This window comes from Polyodon spathula, chromosome 13 (assembly GCF_017654505.1).
Source record: "Polyodon spathula isolate WHYD16114869_AA chromosome 13, ASM1765450v1, whole genome shotgun sequence".
NCBI classification, from domain to species: Eukaryota; Metazoa; Chordata; class Actinopteri; order Acipenseriformes; family Polyodontidae; genus Polyodon; species Polyodon spathula.
In genome coordinates, this window is record NC_054546.1 from 38,741,327 (window position 1) to 38,756,326 (window position 15,000).

Below are 15,000 nucleotides of genomic sequence, written 5' to 3' on the forward strand. Positions count from 1 at the left end.
GTACTAAACAAAATGAAAATGCAATAACATTTAGTCTAATTTTAGTCTAATATTTTAGATAGGAAATTAGCATATTGAGCTTTTAAATCACTGAATAGTACAATAATGCAGAATTGACAGGGATCAACTGAAACAGAATGGACAGAGGGGCTGTTTCAAGCCAAACACAGTTAGAGTCTCGCGGGTGCCCTTTCTGCAAGGGAATGTTAAACAACCTTGCTTTCTGCTTTGCCCTTGAAAACATTATGGCCCTTGGTTTAAGTTGCAATGTAAGTCAATAACTAATTAATACAGTTCATATTTTTCTTTTATTGTAGCTTTAGGAATATTAGGCCTCTTGTAATTATCTCATTCATAATCCTCTATCACAAGTAATGTTTTCAGTGTCATGCAGGCAATAATTGGAAAATGTTTAATGTGTGCATGCAGCTTGCTTATTCCCTCTTTAATATAGCTCTGTCTATGAGTGTCGATCCCTGAGAAAAACTGCAACTGCATTTTTTGCACAAGTAATGGAATCTCTCAAACACAACTTTATTTTCCTTCATCTCTCTGGGACTGGAAAACCTTTAAACAAACCTCTGCACCAAAGGAAATCCCTGCCAAACATAATTCCAGTTCCAATAAGCTTGTAGGGAAAAATTTAAACAGAAATGTTCCTGCAATTGGGCTGTTCGTCTCCCAAAGGACAGGCTGTAGTCAAGTTGAGTGGCACTATTATGGTACATTTTCATTTTCAAGAAATATATAGTTGTCACAAGGACAGTAGAGTGGTGACGTCAGAACAAGGAAGTAATACAGAGTTGACTGTTAATATGATGAATGCACTGCTTTGCGTTCATTTAAACAGAAATAAAAGGTTTGAACAGAAAACACAACACCAAAACAGGACACGGCACTTGCGGCCAAAATAAAAAGGTAAACAAAACTGACAACACTAAACAAGACAGTGGACAAACACTTAACACATAAGTAGAGTGCTGGCCCTCCAGCACTCATAGCAAATGTAAATATTAGAGTCTCACCCGTTCTCCACTTCCCGAACACATAACCCCGAGTGAGTGACAACATGCTGCTTTTATGCAGCTGTACCGAGACTTGATTTCTAATCAATCATTCAATTGGAGTCTTGGTACAACTGCACATGAATTTATGTAGAGCAATTCCCCGTGCTCACATATTATTTCATTTTACCTGCTCATGAAGTGCTTTGCAATCCTCATTCCTAAAAACAAATATACATTTTAAACACTCGTGCTCGTAACCCATATTATATCCCGTGTACCAACTACAATACACCAACATACAACATATAACACAAAAATATGCAAAGGGGCAGTGCACATTGCCACAATAGTGTATATAGAGTATTATTATTATTATTATTATTATTATTATTATTTACAGAAGCTGACATCACTGGTTTTGCCTCTGCCTTCTGGATCAGAAAGACAAAAAAATACTCATGTAACAAAATTTAGTACCATTTTAAGAGTTATATTATTGCATATTATGTTCCCAACTTCATCACATTGCTAAGCAGATGTGCAGTCAAATCCACCTATTTAAGGTTGGTATAAACATACTTTCTTTTGTATATATTTCATTTGTTATATAAACAGAATACAGTGATTGTGGTGCAGTGTTTATTACACCGATGAAGATGGACAACAGTTATCTGGCCTTGCAATACAAGTTTATATGCTGCACACATTATAACATGCATGGTTAATCCATTAATAAACATGCATCTGTGGCTTTCAGCATTCACTTACATTTATTGAATTTGGCCAAGCAGGTTTAAGAACACTTTAAAATTGAAATGATGTAGAGTCTGTATGTGTCCTCATTAAAAAATGGTGAGTGTGCAACTTCAGATGTTCAAAGTGGTCAGAATACTTCAAATATATAACTTCTGACAACATGTACAATTTTGAGATGTACTGCTGAATCGTAACGTCATATGTTTTTTTTTTTGCAGTCACCAGACAAAATTAAAATTTATATATATATATATATATATATATATATATATATATATATTATATATATATATATATAACGTATTCACACGTATTCTGCCCCAGTGAGAAAAGTACAATTGACAAGCTATTATTTTTTTTATTTTTTTTTTGTGGAGCTATATAACAGAAGGAGATACTATTTTACTAAATGCGGTGCATTTTTCTCCAGTGATGAATTGAGCCAACCCTCTGCAGCACCTTGAAATAATGTCAGACTCACACAATCCATGTACAAGCTATTGCCTTAGGTTAAGTTTTGAATGTCTGTCAAACCAGACAGTTGACACGATCTTTTGTTACATACAATCCTTACAGGCAGCAGAAGGAGACTGGAGGATATCACACACTGTAGTCCATATGTACAATTTGGTCTTTATTACATGAATAAATTCAAACAGTACAAGATTGCAACACAGCAAAAAATCAGCTGGACTTGTGTTGGACACAACACAAGAGTGTTGGACACAGCCAAGGGCCCTGGGAGATTGATGTGGACTTGGCTCCTTTCCCAGTGACCTCCAAGAACCTCCCAGGCAAGGAGGCTGACTAGCATGACATGTAGCATCTGTCTCTGGGATCAGGGAGAATGAACACCAAAAAAGGAATGTAGACACCTCAGGGGTCACCCAGTTTGGTGGAATACTTGTCCAGTGTCAAGATTGTTCGAGATTTTGGTGAAGATTATCATGTTTGCCATTTACAGTGTGACAGTCAGACAGACAAATGGACATTTGTTTTATAATGAGGATCCTAAAACTAGAGTTGGGTTTACAGTTTATTTAGTGGAGTTTAACAACATTGTCGTTCATTGGGATAATGTCAATATTTGGGATTTGTGTTCAAAATGTAATTTTGTGATGATGTTATCTGATTGCCACCCATTTATCAAAAAGATAAAGTGCACTACAGATAAAGCTACAGTATGGACTACTTTGGGGCATGCTTCTCAAAAACACTGTACAGCCATGTTCCTTAAGATGGATGCAAAAACTACAGGTCTATTGGGATTTCACAGCACCAAGGGACCAAAGCTCATAGTAACTACACTAAACCACTTAATTATCTCTGCTAGAAAATTACTTATTGTCATTAACAAGTGAGTTTAAACAATAACATATGAGTATATAAGTTATTATGAAGCACAGCACATTTTCATAAATTATAGTTCTGTTAATTAAATATCTAATACAAGTTTACAAAAAAAGAATGACCAATGATAATTATGCTAATACACTGTTGAAATTAGGAACATTGATTTCAAAAGCTTGGAGAGCACTTAAAAATAAAATATCCATTCCATTTTAAAGCGTTTAGAATTGTATACAGTGCTCCCAAGAGTGTTTAGAAGATATTGAAAATATATTAGTCCATACTAATCAAATTACATTTTGCTTATGATGCTTATGCTTTTAGCTGTTGAATTATCCGAAACACAGTGTTTATTCCAATGGATCAAACAGACTGATTGTCTGGCACAAATCCTCAGTGCAGTTGCCTCATACAGTCTTAGTGTGAGGTCTGACCTTTCTGGCCTTTCTCTGAATGCAATCTGAAAAGTATGTCTTAAATGGTCCTGCCATGTATTCACAAAACACTCCTGATGTAATAGTATATGAAGGGGACTTTGGATTGTGTCACGTAGACCTTGGAGCTGTAGGGTGAGCTTGTAAACCCCTAGCTTCTGTACCACATTTATTGTTTTCTATTGTCTGACACATTATGTTTTTAAAATGAATCAGTAAATAAATAAATACATAATTATATATTTTTTTTTTTAAGAAATAAAAAATTCAGAAAATTTTTAGCTGTCCATATATTTTTTTTTTTTTTTTTGATGGGTAGAAGATCTGATTCTACTTCAACTTATGATCTTTGTAAAATAATTTAGGAACAGCCTACCATAGAAAATATCATTGCCTGAATTACATCATTCAGAAATAAAACAACTTCTAATACGAATACAGATGTAGTATTGTGTTATTAACCTGTTTTTATTGGAAAGGTTCTCAGTAACATTTATAACTATTAGCTTCCAAAGTGTCCTACTTTGAATAAAATGCAATTGTATTGTATACAACTAACAAAAATAAATAAATAAATACTGTAGACATATGTAAGAATATATAAGATATCACAATCCACAACAATGCAGTAAAAACCACCCAGAGGAATTGTGTTACTACCACCTGGTGTTTCGGTGTAATTGTTTTATTATAAAGATGTACTAATCATTTTACTCGAAACAGCTACTTTTAATGTAATATTTTTCAGGTGAAATCAATGCTATTACCCTTTCCTAAAAGAGGGAGATTCAAGGAACAATAGAATAGCAATGCGTATTCAATGTAAATGCATTAATATAGTGAAATGCTAGTTTAATTTTCTGTAGTTTGTTTTTTTGTTTGAAGCTGAGCTGGAGATTCGATGCGGATGGGCAAAGTTCAGACCAGTAGCTGGAACATTAGTTCTATCGTTCAGATTTTTGTTTCATTTCATATAGCTGTTATTTTCCTGGCATGGACCTGAAACTAAGGCTATATGTTGTGTTACGAAATAATGTTCTTAAAGGCTGAAGAGAAGAAACAGTGTTTCTAACAATAGAAAAACTAAACACACGCTGTAAGAAAATAGAGCCATCACAATGGCTGACCAAGATATACAAAAAAAAACAAAAAAACAAAAAAAAAACAATGAAAAGTCATTAATGCTCTACTCAAAGCACATCCATTCACTATGGCTGTGGCCAAAAGTTTTGCATCAGCTAGAATTTTAGGATTGAGATAATTAAAACAATATATAAATAAATAAAATAAACTATATATGAACATAACTCAGTTATTTTATTTAACATTATGCAATCAAATAAACTACACAATGATATTACAAAAATCTACTGAAAGGCACACTAGTAAAACAGTATTTCATGTTACATTTTGAGATGTCGTATTTTTCAATTGTTGTCAGTTTCTAGTTAAGGATATGGAAAACTACAAAGCGGTGTATAATTCAAAGTCTTAACGTCACATTATTCAGCAGGTTTCATTCGATGCAAAACTTTTGGTCATAGCTGTATAGAGTGAGTGGAAGTGAATGACAGGTTGGTTTTATAAAATTTGTTTGTTAGCTACCACTATATTAACTGAGTTTTTACAGCTAAAATTATGAACTCCTTGTACAGCAGCTTGGCAGTCCGAATGAACCCTGAATTACACTGAGCAGTGCAGCAGAACAGCTTTCTGTCTTCTGACTGAATTAGAATTAGATTAAAATCTGGCTATGGCTATTAAAAATTACTACTCTGTGAAAAATGACTCTTCTTTGATTCACATGGACATTTAAAATAGGCTAAATAAATGTCAGCTGTGGTCACAGTCTATGCAACGATTATTTATATCTACTTAGACGTAGTCTGGGACGTACAGGACATTTTTAATTGACTCCCCAGTTGGAATTTAGATTGAAGTGAATTGTAATCATCCTTGCCCTTGGTCAAAATTGAAACCCAACTCAGAGGGGTGAAAGGCTTATGCTTTTTCAAACAAGAGACGCTTGCAATGCCAATCAGTCATGTAATAGGTGGAACTCAGTAATAGTATAAGGAGTGAAGCAATACTGTGCTGCTGTTGGTAAATAGCATGCTGCTGTGAACTGAGTGGACTTCATTAAACATGCTTTGTATGGCTGTGGGGAATGACGTATAGTTCCAGTGCTGAAGTAAAACCTGGTACTTTATTGAAAGACTTTGCCTAGCTGTCCCAGATACAAATGTTGTTTCTCATAGCAATAAGATTCATGGAGGAATAAGCCATAATCCTTTGCAATCATCAGTCTGTTTTAAGACCTCTTCCGTTTCAGAGCAATACTAAAGATATGATGACTGTCACTAAGTGGTTCTTGTATAGATCTCCTAGTCCCAAGTGGTGCTGTTTTCATTACAATGTGCTGTATTGATGTCTTATTGGTTGGCCCAAAATTGTCATCAGTTGGCTCCCATTTAAAATACATTTTGATAAATGTAAATATTAAACATTAATTATGCCACTGGTTGAGGTGGTTTTTGAAAATAAAGTCAGTATAGTTTTTAATTTTGTGTTTCAAAAGATTTTTTATAAATGTGTTAAGTACATGGAGAAAATATAAAAACGTTATTAAAACAAAAGGCATCTAGGAAGCTAATCAAATAAACAAACCCAGACATAGTGAACAAGATGATGTACTCATTCCTGATCAATATTCAGGCTGTGTATTAAGAAATGTATAAATTGAGCTAGACAATATAGAACGCATGTACAAACCATTATTAAGGAATTCACAAACTTCGACATTGCACCAGGGTCATTGAAAAAAAAAAAAAGGGGGTGGGGGGGTAACAGTTACATTCCCTAACTGGTGAGATCTACAGGCCGCTCATATGAAAATAGATAGATTTAAATAATACATAATACATCTTAGAATATTGCTGAAGGTCTGTCAGTGTTAATATATGTACAATATGGAAGAAGAGGGTTAGGAATAGAATAATGTTTCCTGGAGCTTTTAACTTTTATGCAAAAGACATAGGAGGGTCTGGCAGTTTTCCTTTGTTTAACCAATGCTCTTTCCTAACCTTGTTATGAAAGCAGGAGTACATTTGTTTGCAGTGCTGTATAACTGTGTATATAGCTTGCAGATAACCAGAAACAAGAGTTAATTCACCCATTACATTATCAATTTACCGAGTTGAGTTTCAGAGCAGCAAGTATTTCTATTTAACATATTCCAGTAACGAGACAGCATCAACAATGAGTGCATTTACGTTTCAGGTAGTGATGTTATGGGTTATTAGCTAAGCTGCATTGCTGTGGCAACATCAATGACAGATGGTGTTCCAGTCAACACCTTTCTCTCTGCAGTTATTTCACTTTGACATTCCATCACAATTTCATAATAAAAAAATAAATACAAAGTAGTCCTAAAACAATTTAACACAGTACAGGATTTTATCATATATTTTTAATTTCAGTCACCTGGTATGACACAAAGTTCTGAGTTTGCTTGCCTTCCAGGAAGTCTGTTACTGCTTTACTTTCTTTCACCCTAGCAGTGTCTAATGGGTCAAACCATGTTATTGGCTGAAAGCATGTCAGTCAGTATCTAGTTCTACACTGCTTTTGGTTTCTGAAACAACACAGTAGAAATGTTTAATTCACATGAAACCTTATTTAATACACCTAAGTGGGCTTTGAAGGTCCCTCAAAACTCTTAATAGTATCACTATATTTCACACTTTAATTGTGATTGGTATAATTCATCAGTCCACAGCTATAGCCAGGTTTGCATCACCTAGAATTTTAGGAATAAGACATAATTTAAAAAAACAAAACAAAACAAAAACAACAACAATTATATGAACATAATTTAACATCAAAAAGTGGTAACGCGAAAGTCTACCGGAAGCCATAATATTTGCACAGTATTTCATGTTAGATTAAAAAAATTCACATTTTTTAATTTTGGTCAGTTTTTCATTAAGCATATGGAAAACTACAAAGCAGCATGTAATTCAATATGTTAATAAAATTTTTTAGCTGGTTTTATTCAACTTTATGAAGCACAATTAGTTAATCATATAGGGTGATGCAAAACTTTTGGCCATAGCTGTATGTATAGTGAATGGAACTATATATATATATATATATATATATATATATATATATATATAGTATGGTCTATGAATTGCTGGAGTAATGTTCTATGATGTTTTACATTCATAGATCAACCGATACATATTTTTGTTACAGTTTTGTATTATTTTAATAATGCAGTCATCCGTCATGCTAGAATCTCAAATTGTAATTTACTGGAGGGTATATAGCAGAGATAAGAGAGAAGAAAGAAGTAAAAAATCGTTTTAAAAAATTGACCGCAAATGAGAGTCTGTTCACCATTTTCAGCATCTGCTGAAAACTTAAGCAAATGTTTGTACAGTGTCTATAAAAGACAGATAACCTTTTGGTTATAATAGTCAAAACCACTGTGCACAGGACAATCCTGGTAAAGGGTTTGGAGTGCACTGCTTAGTTATTTTTTGTGGTTTATTTTGTAATGCATCTTCAAAAAAAAAAAAAATAAAGTGTTCTCTCTGTCTGAAAATGTTGTCTGTTTCCTAAAGAAATCCCAGTGAAAGTGACGATGTAGACCAACCGTCAGTCTTGTCAGATATCCGAACGCTCGGCACTGTCCTCCCTGTTCCTCCGGGAATGAATGCCAGAATTAGGGACAGCAGAAAGTGGTCCACTGCTACCTCCCCTGTTCATAAAAGATTTCTCCTGAAGCCTTTGACCTTGATGATCTCTGGTTTTAATCTTCACGCCTGTGAGGAAACGTCTAATCCTGCTGTTGATATGAGTGCCAGGCAACTTTTTCTAACAATAAAAGCTTCAAGGCAAAGAACTCAAGTAAATCATGACAGCTGTAATCGTTTACGTACACTTAACATGGTGGTTGCAGCTGGCAGCCAATATGGGTCACTCAATTCTTTTTTCATGCATTCTGCCTGCATTGACTCTGACAAACAGAACTCTAAAATAGCAACAAGTGTTGGTTTAGGGTATTGTCTTTAGGCATAATTTTTCTGACATTCATTTATTTATTGAAAAATGTAAGCTGGGATGCTTTGAGCTGGAAAGCATATTAAAAACCATTTTATTTCGAAGTGGAAAATTATATTAAAGACCAGACTGCAAGTGATGGCATGTCTATATTTACAATTTTTTTGTTTTTTTTAATAGAGATGTGCCCCAATTCCTAGTACCCCTAGTCTATCACCACATTTGGCTCAATGGTATTCCCATTATTTTCTAAGCAAAATTGTTTGTTGTTTTTTTTTAGCTAACAAAATGATTTCATAAACCTTAGCTGTTGTGTACATGTGTAACATTCGGTTTATAAGTCTTAAACATGATATCTGGTATTATGCTACATTAAATAAATCTTTGTTTGCAAGCCATGCTTTCAGATAGTGTTGTACTTCCCTGATCATTCACCTGGAGAATGGAATTATCCCTACCCCGTCAACTGCTTATTTCCTGTCATTAACCAACTTGCTATTTATTAGCTATTTATTATTTATTATTATTATTATTGATTATTTATTATATATTATTGACTGACATGCTTTCACTGTAACATATTTTCGGAGAGAAAAGCATGCAAACTGTTTGATAGTGTTTGCTATAACATGTTTCTTTCAAAACTGCTCATTTGAGATCCATGTATCTAATGCACGTGAAAAAAGGTAACATCTATGAAATTATTTTGTTAGCTACAATCACTTTAATATTTACTAAGAGGCTAAGTTATTTAATGTTTTCTTTTGTTTTTAGTTGCACACTGATTTGGATGCTGGAGCCAAAAACATCAAGTACATTCTGGCAGGTGATGGAGCAGGAACCTTTTTTGTGATCAATGACAAGACAGGAGATATTCACGCCATGAAGAGACTTGACCGGGAGGAAAAGGCTGAGTACACACTCACTGCACAGGCAATCAATAGGGACACCAACGAACCTCTGGAACCACCTTCAGAATTCATTATCAAAGTTCAGGACATTAATGACAACGCTCCAGAGTTTCTCAACACACCGTATCATGCCACTGTTCTAGAGATGTCTGATGTGGGTAAGTACCAATTACACATTATTACACTTACATTCTATTGGTCACAGAGGTTAAATTTATATATATGCACACAAGTTTTTTTTTCTTTGTTTTCATACATATATATATATCTATATATAATATATATATATATATATATATATAATATGATATATATTGTGTGCACTGCAATGCTTAAGTTTCCACAAAGGTACTGACCAATGTAAGGTCATGTCCATTATATAAACAGTTGTCTCTGTCGATTCACACCGACCAGCTGGGAATGGTCAAACAAACCCTATTTCCTTATGGTTCAGGACTGTAGAACCAAAACTTGGTTGCACACTTTGTGATTTTTCTTAATGATCCATACTACTCAGAAGTTTTTATTACGTTTTTATTAAAAAATGTTTAAAAACATATATAAAAACTGCTGCATCCACGTCCACAACGCATTTCGACTGCAAGAGTCTTCATCAAGTGTGAATGTTAAGTACAGTGATCAAAGTTTGGTTTTGTTGTGGTCTTAGTATTTTCTGTTATGAGGACTGTAAATATACAATGACTAATTTTCTACAGTTTCTTTAGTTAAGCTTGCATGTAAAGGCATACGTAAACCACAGTAATGATATTATTTTATGAAAATGTATAATTTGTCACTTTGTTATTGTGTAATAGGAACCACAGTGCCAGGGATTAAATAAATAAATAAATAAATGGTACTGTTTCTGCCTGAAATATACAATTCTTTTTATGGAATAGATCATCTACACAGAAACACAACAGAGAAGCACTGAGAATTATATTGTAGGATAAGTAATCCATAAAAAAATAAAAAAATAAAATAACAGGGATATATGATCTAATCCAGGTTATCAATGCAGCATGGCCAGGTCCTGTTGTAGATGTGCACCAGGTGTGGAAAGTACGGGGAGGATTTCAGAGATTACAATTGAGACTGAAACTGGCCAGGTCATTTCTTTAAGTAGTGCCTGGTACTAAAAAAATAAAGGGATATTTCAGCACGTATTGTGCATTGTTTGACTTAGACCTTTTTGTATCATTTGTTTATAGTGCAGTTGTTTTCTTTATACACAATTTGTATAACATCTGCCCTTTTTTAAGGATATCTTGAAACAAAACACCCTCTCTATAACAGTTGCTGCATAGTGTAATATTTCTTAAGACTTATCATTTAAGGTTTAACTTAAATGTTATATTACAGTACATGACTGAGTGATACATGCAGAAGAGTACAACATATATATATATATATATATATATATATATATATATATATATATATATATATATATATATTGCATTGCAAATTGGCAAATCAGCTTAGCAGGGGGATTTTATCCTCGTGTCCCCATAAACATGTCACTTTACATGCTGTATATGATGGATATGCCTTAACTAACTACTCGTCATGTAGGCAGTAGCACCTTCAGTGTCTATTCATAAATATATATATATATATATAGATATATATATATATATATATATAGATATATATATATATATATATATATATATATATATATATATATATATTAACTACCCTACCTTTACCACTATAGAATGCTATCGCTAGAAAACTTCTAGTCATCTATAAACTTAGGCAGAGATAAAGACAGATGAAGCCGGTTACTGCAGTTCATTCACAGATAAAAATGGCTGTATCGTTGCATTGTTCTTGCAGGCAATGTAGTAACCCAGACATATTTTGTAAAGCAAGTACAGTACAAGATTATAGTCTTAACATTTTTTGACGCAATTCCTTTTGTGGATTTTCAGGTTTTCATGAAATTAAAAAGGATAGAGTTTAGTTGTGAAAACAATAAGGTACATTTTAAAACCGTTCTGCAATTAGCTGCAAGTTATCTAACAAGGAAACACAAAACTGCCCTTTCCTAGAGCTGATAAGTGGAGTACAAATGTTAATAGAAGATATTTCCCCAAAAAAGGAAATAAAAGACATGTCAGTGTGCACTTGCTAGTCTTCTAAAGACAGAAAACCCTGCCGTTTGGCTCTAAAAAATAGCTGTTACTAAAAAAGCTGAACTGGTTGCAAATGTAAAGCAAAGCATAGAAGGGATTATAATATGAAACTGTTTATGTAAACACAGAACATCTGTGCAGAGAACAATGCCTCTGGCGACTGAGTCAGTAAAAAAAAAAAAAAAAAAAAAAAAAGAAAAAGGCTGTTATACAAAGGGACAGCTCAGGTAAATAATAAGAAAGAACTGTATCAAGCTTCAGAACGGTAAATTATCATTATCTTATGTCACACGTGTTTGACTAGTGGAGTAAAACCAAATGCTCATTATTCTCTGTTCACCGCTCTGCAGATTTCTAAGATAGTAAGTATCCGTTGGATAATCAAGAATGATACCTGGCCGTCTTCCAAATTAAACAGGTATTCCAGGGATAAAACATATGACCTGAGGTTTATAGACTTTGCTGCTAAAGAGGACAACGAGGTCACTAGAAATCCAATTTCCAAGCATACTTTGCTGTCTAGAGGGATATTCATGTTTATTTAGGAGGAGCTAAACCATTATCTCCTCTTAACACACCTCTGGTAGAACCCGAGACCCCCAAAGGTATTCACAATCTTGCTTTTTAAACTACTGGTCCAGGAGGGGATTAGCAAGGTGTCAGACCTTTATATGAATGCTGTGTTAATGCCCTTTGCTGATTTTGTAGGCTAAATCCCTGCATCCGAACAGCCAGTTACTGTCAGTTGCAGCCAGAAATGCCATGAGCTTCAGTACAATGCCTGACTGGCCTGCTGATTGAAAAAGTATGGTACTAACAAAACCAGAAATATGTAATTTTATTTGTTAATTATAGTAGTGCTAAATAAGGTAAAATCTATATCCCAGATTGAGCTTTAATGATGCACACAAATAAATATAGTAATACTAACATTCAATTACAAAAGTTACAGCTAGAGGCTTTCTCAATATTTTTTTGAAATGCTTGTCATGGGATTACACTATGTAACATAATTTTTGTTCCTGGGTAGTAAGTGTTATTTCCTAATTGCTTATGCCTCAAAAGTATAGAAAATGGATATTATTCCCCACAAACTTTGCTTTTGTGACCAGGAGAGTGATATTTCAAAATATCACTATTTCCAATGGGAAAATGGGCAAATGTGTGTCTTTTCGTTCACATAAAGTCAGAAAAAAACAACATATGAATCCAAATGAACATGTATTTATACTAAAGTAATACAAAGATGACTACAAAAGATTTAGAAGTGAGTAGTTTTTCGAGATTTACAATTATACTGTATTACTTTAGTATAAATACATGTTAATTTGGATTCATATGTTGTTTTTTTCTGACTTTATGTGAACGAAAAGACACACATTTGCCCATTTTCCCATTGGAAATAGTGATATTTTGAAATATCATTCTCCTGGTCACAAAACCAAAGTTTGTGAGGAATAATAGCCATTTTCTATACTTTTGAGGCATAAGCAATTAGGAAATAACACTTACTACCCAGGAACAACAAAATTTTTTTTTTTTTTTTTGTTACACAGTGTTATTATTTAATTATATTTATTTTAATAAATAAAAATTTTTAAAATTTTTAATTATATGGTCGTTAACATATTGCTATTTGTTATTTAAAACAATAAATAATTGAAATTCAAGTAATATGGTTTCGACATAAGCCATGTTTCTCTTCGGTACAAAGAAAAAAGATTGTCATATACCTAGTTTGCATGGATAACATGGGAATATTGCTAAAGTTGGGGTGGGTGGAGGGGGGGGGGGGGGGGGGGGGTCATTGGAGCTGGTTCTTTTATATATTATTACAAATTAGCTGTAGATTGTATGTCATTTGTTGAGTACGGTATTGTGGTAGAAATGGGAGACATTTTTGTTTTCTATCCCTTCTTATTTACCATCTATCCACTCTCCACTGTACTCTATGGCAGAGACCAGAACCTTCAGACTGCTTGAATATTAAATGTGTGTTATTTTCTGGCCTCTTTGTTTGCAGCTAACATGCTCAATCTGAACAGCAGATCCTTAATTAGAATATGAATGGCAGAGCCCAGCTGTTCCTTTTCTCAATGTCTTGATACTGGATAAGAATAAAAACAGCAGACTTACTTTGATCATTGGCATCATGTTTATCAAAATCTAAATATCAGCTTGGTACAATACTAATTTGCACTAATACAATTGGTAAAAAGAAAAAAATAAATAAATAGAATTAAAGATTAATGTTTGTCAAAAGTGTTATCATACATCTCCACACCTAACATACATCATTGTAATGACATAATACCCTAAGAAATTAAAAGGTGGAATCAAAATAACATAAAGACAAGAAAATATTCAGCCCAAGCTGATTTTGACACCCCCAAGACACTTTCCATATTAGATGATACTGTAGGTTTGCAGATGGATTTTGGTATAGGTGCTGCAACTTTAATATTCTATACAATTGTGTAGAAAAGGTCCCAGATCTGTCTGCCAAGAATCACATGGATGTCCTCAGCTGAAGATCAGGTCAGAGCTGTGAACTCAGTGCAGCTAAGCCAGTCAGCTCAGTCCCCTAACCTTGATGTTATACTGTTCTTGACTGAATGAAACTCAGTAGTTAGTTTGCCCAACCCCCCCCCCCCCCCCAATTAAAAATAAATAAATAAATAAGTGAGTGAGTGACCCTCTGTTTACCATGGTGTAACATCAGCACTATCTGTATGCAGTGAGCTGGAAGTAGACTGCATATATTTATTAGAAATAACCACTCAAACAACACACAGCCCTGAGGTTATTTTATATTGTTATAGTTAATGTCACAAACCAATCTGTGGTGCTAGGTTATTTGTTTTCCATCTCTCTCTTTTTTTTAAATGAGAAGACAAGAGCTTGACTTTGTTTATTTAGGGTCCCTTGACAAGAGATGGGTTGCTCTTAGCAACTGCCTTTATAACTATCCATTGTTTGGTGGTCCTGTACTGCTGAGGGGAAAATTTGTAAATCTGTAAAATTTGTTTGTTACAGTATAGTTATTTAAATTGACAGAATATCATTTATTAGCTGGATGTGGTAAGGGCACTGAGGTAATTCTTTTCTTCTGCAGATGGGCCATGTTACATATGTTAAGTATGTTTTTTTTAGGTTTGTATTAGTAGTTGACTACTTTTATTATAACAGCAACAAACCCATACTGTTAAACTACTGACGTTCTGCTATCTCCTGTTAATCACAGTACATGATATTCCTTTTTCTTTTAATGCCTGCATTACAGCTATGTGCCATAAATGAACAAACCAATTAGCTCTGAAGGGCTAACGATTAA

The 15,000-nt window shown here is 33.8% G+C and overlaps 1 protein-coding gene across 1 annotated transcript in view; it reads left to right on the forward strand.

Moving 5' to 3' along the window:
- Nucleotides 1-15,000, forward strand: part of LOC121325235 (cadherin-8-like) — a 72,066-nt gene that overhangs the window by 18,346 nt on the left and 38,720 nt on the right. The window contains exon 3 of the mRNA XM_041267626.1: nt 9,389-9,683. Within this exon, the coding sequence (XP_041123560.1) occupies nt 9,389-9,683 (295 nt within the window). The remainder of the gene's footprint in view (nt 1-9,388; nt 9,684-15,000) is intronic.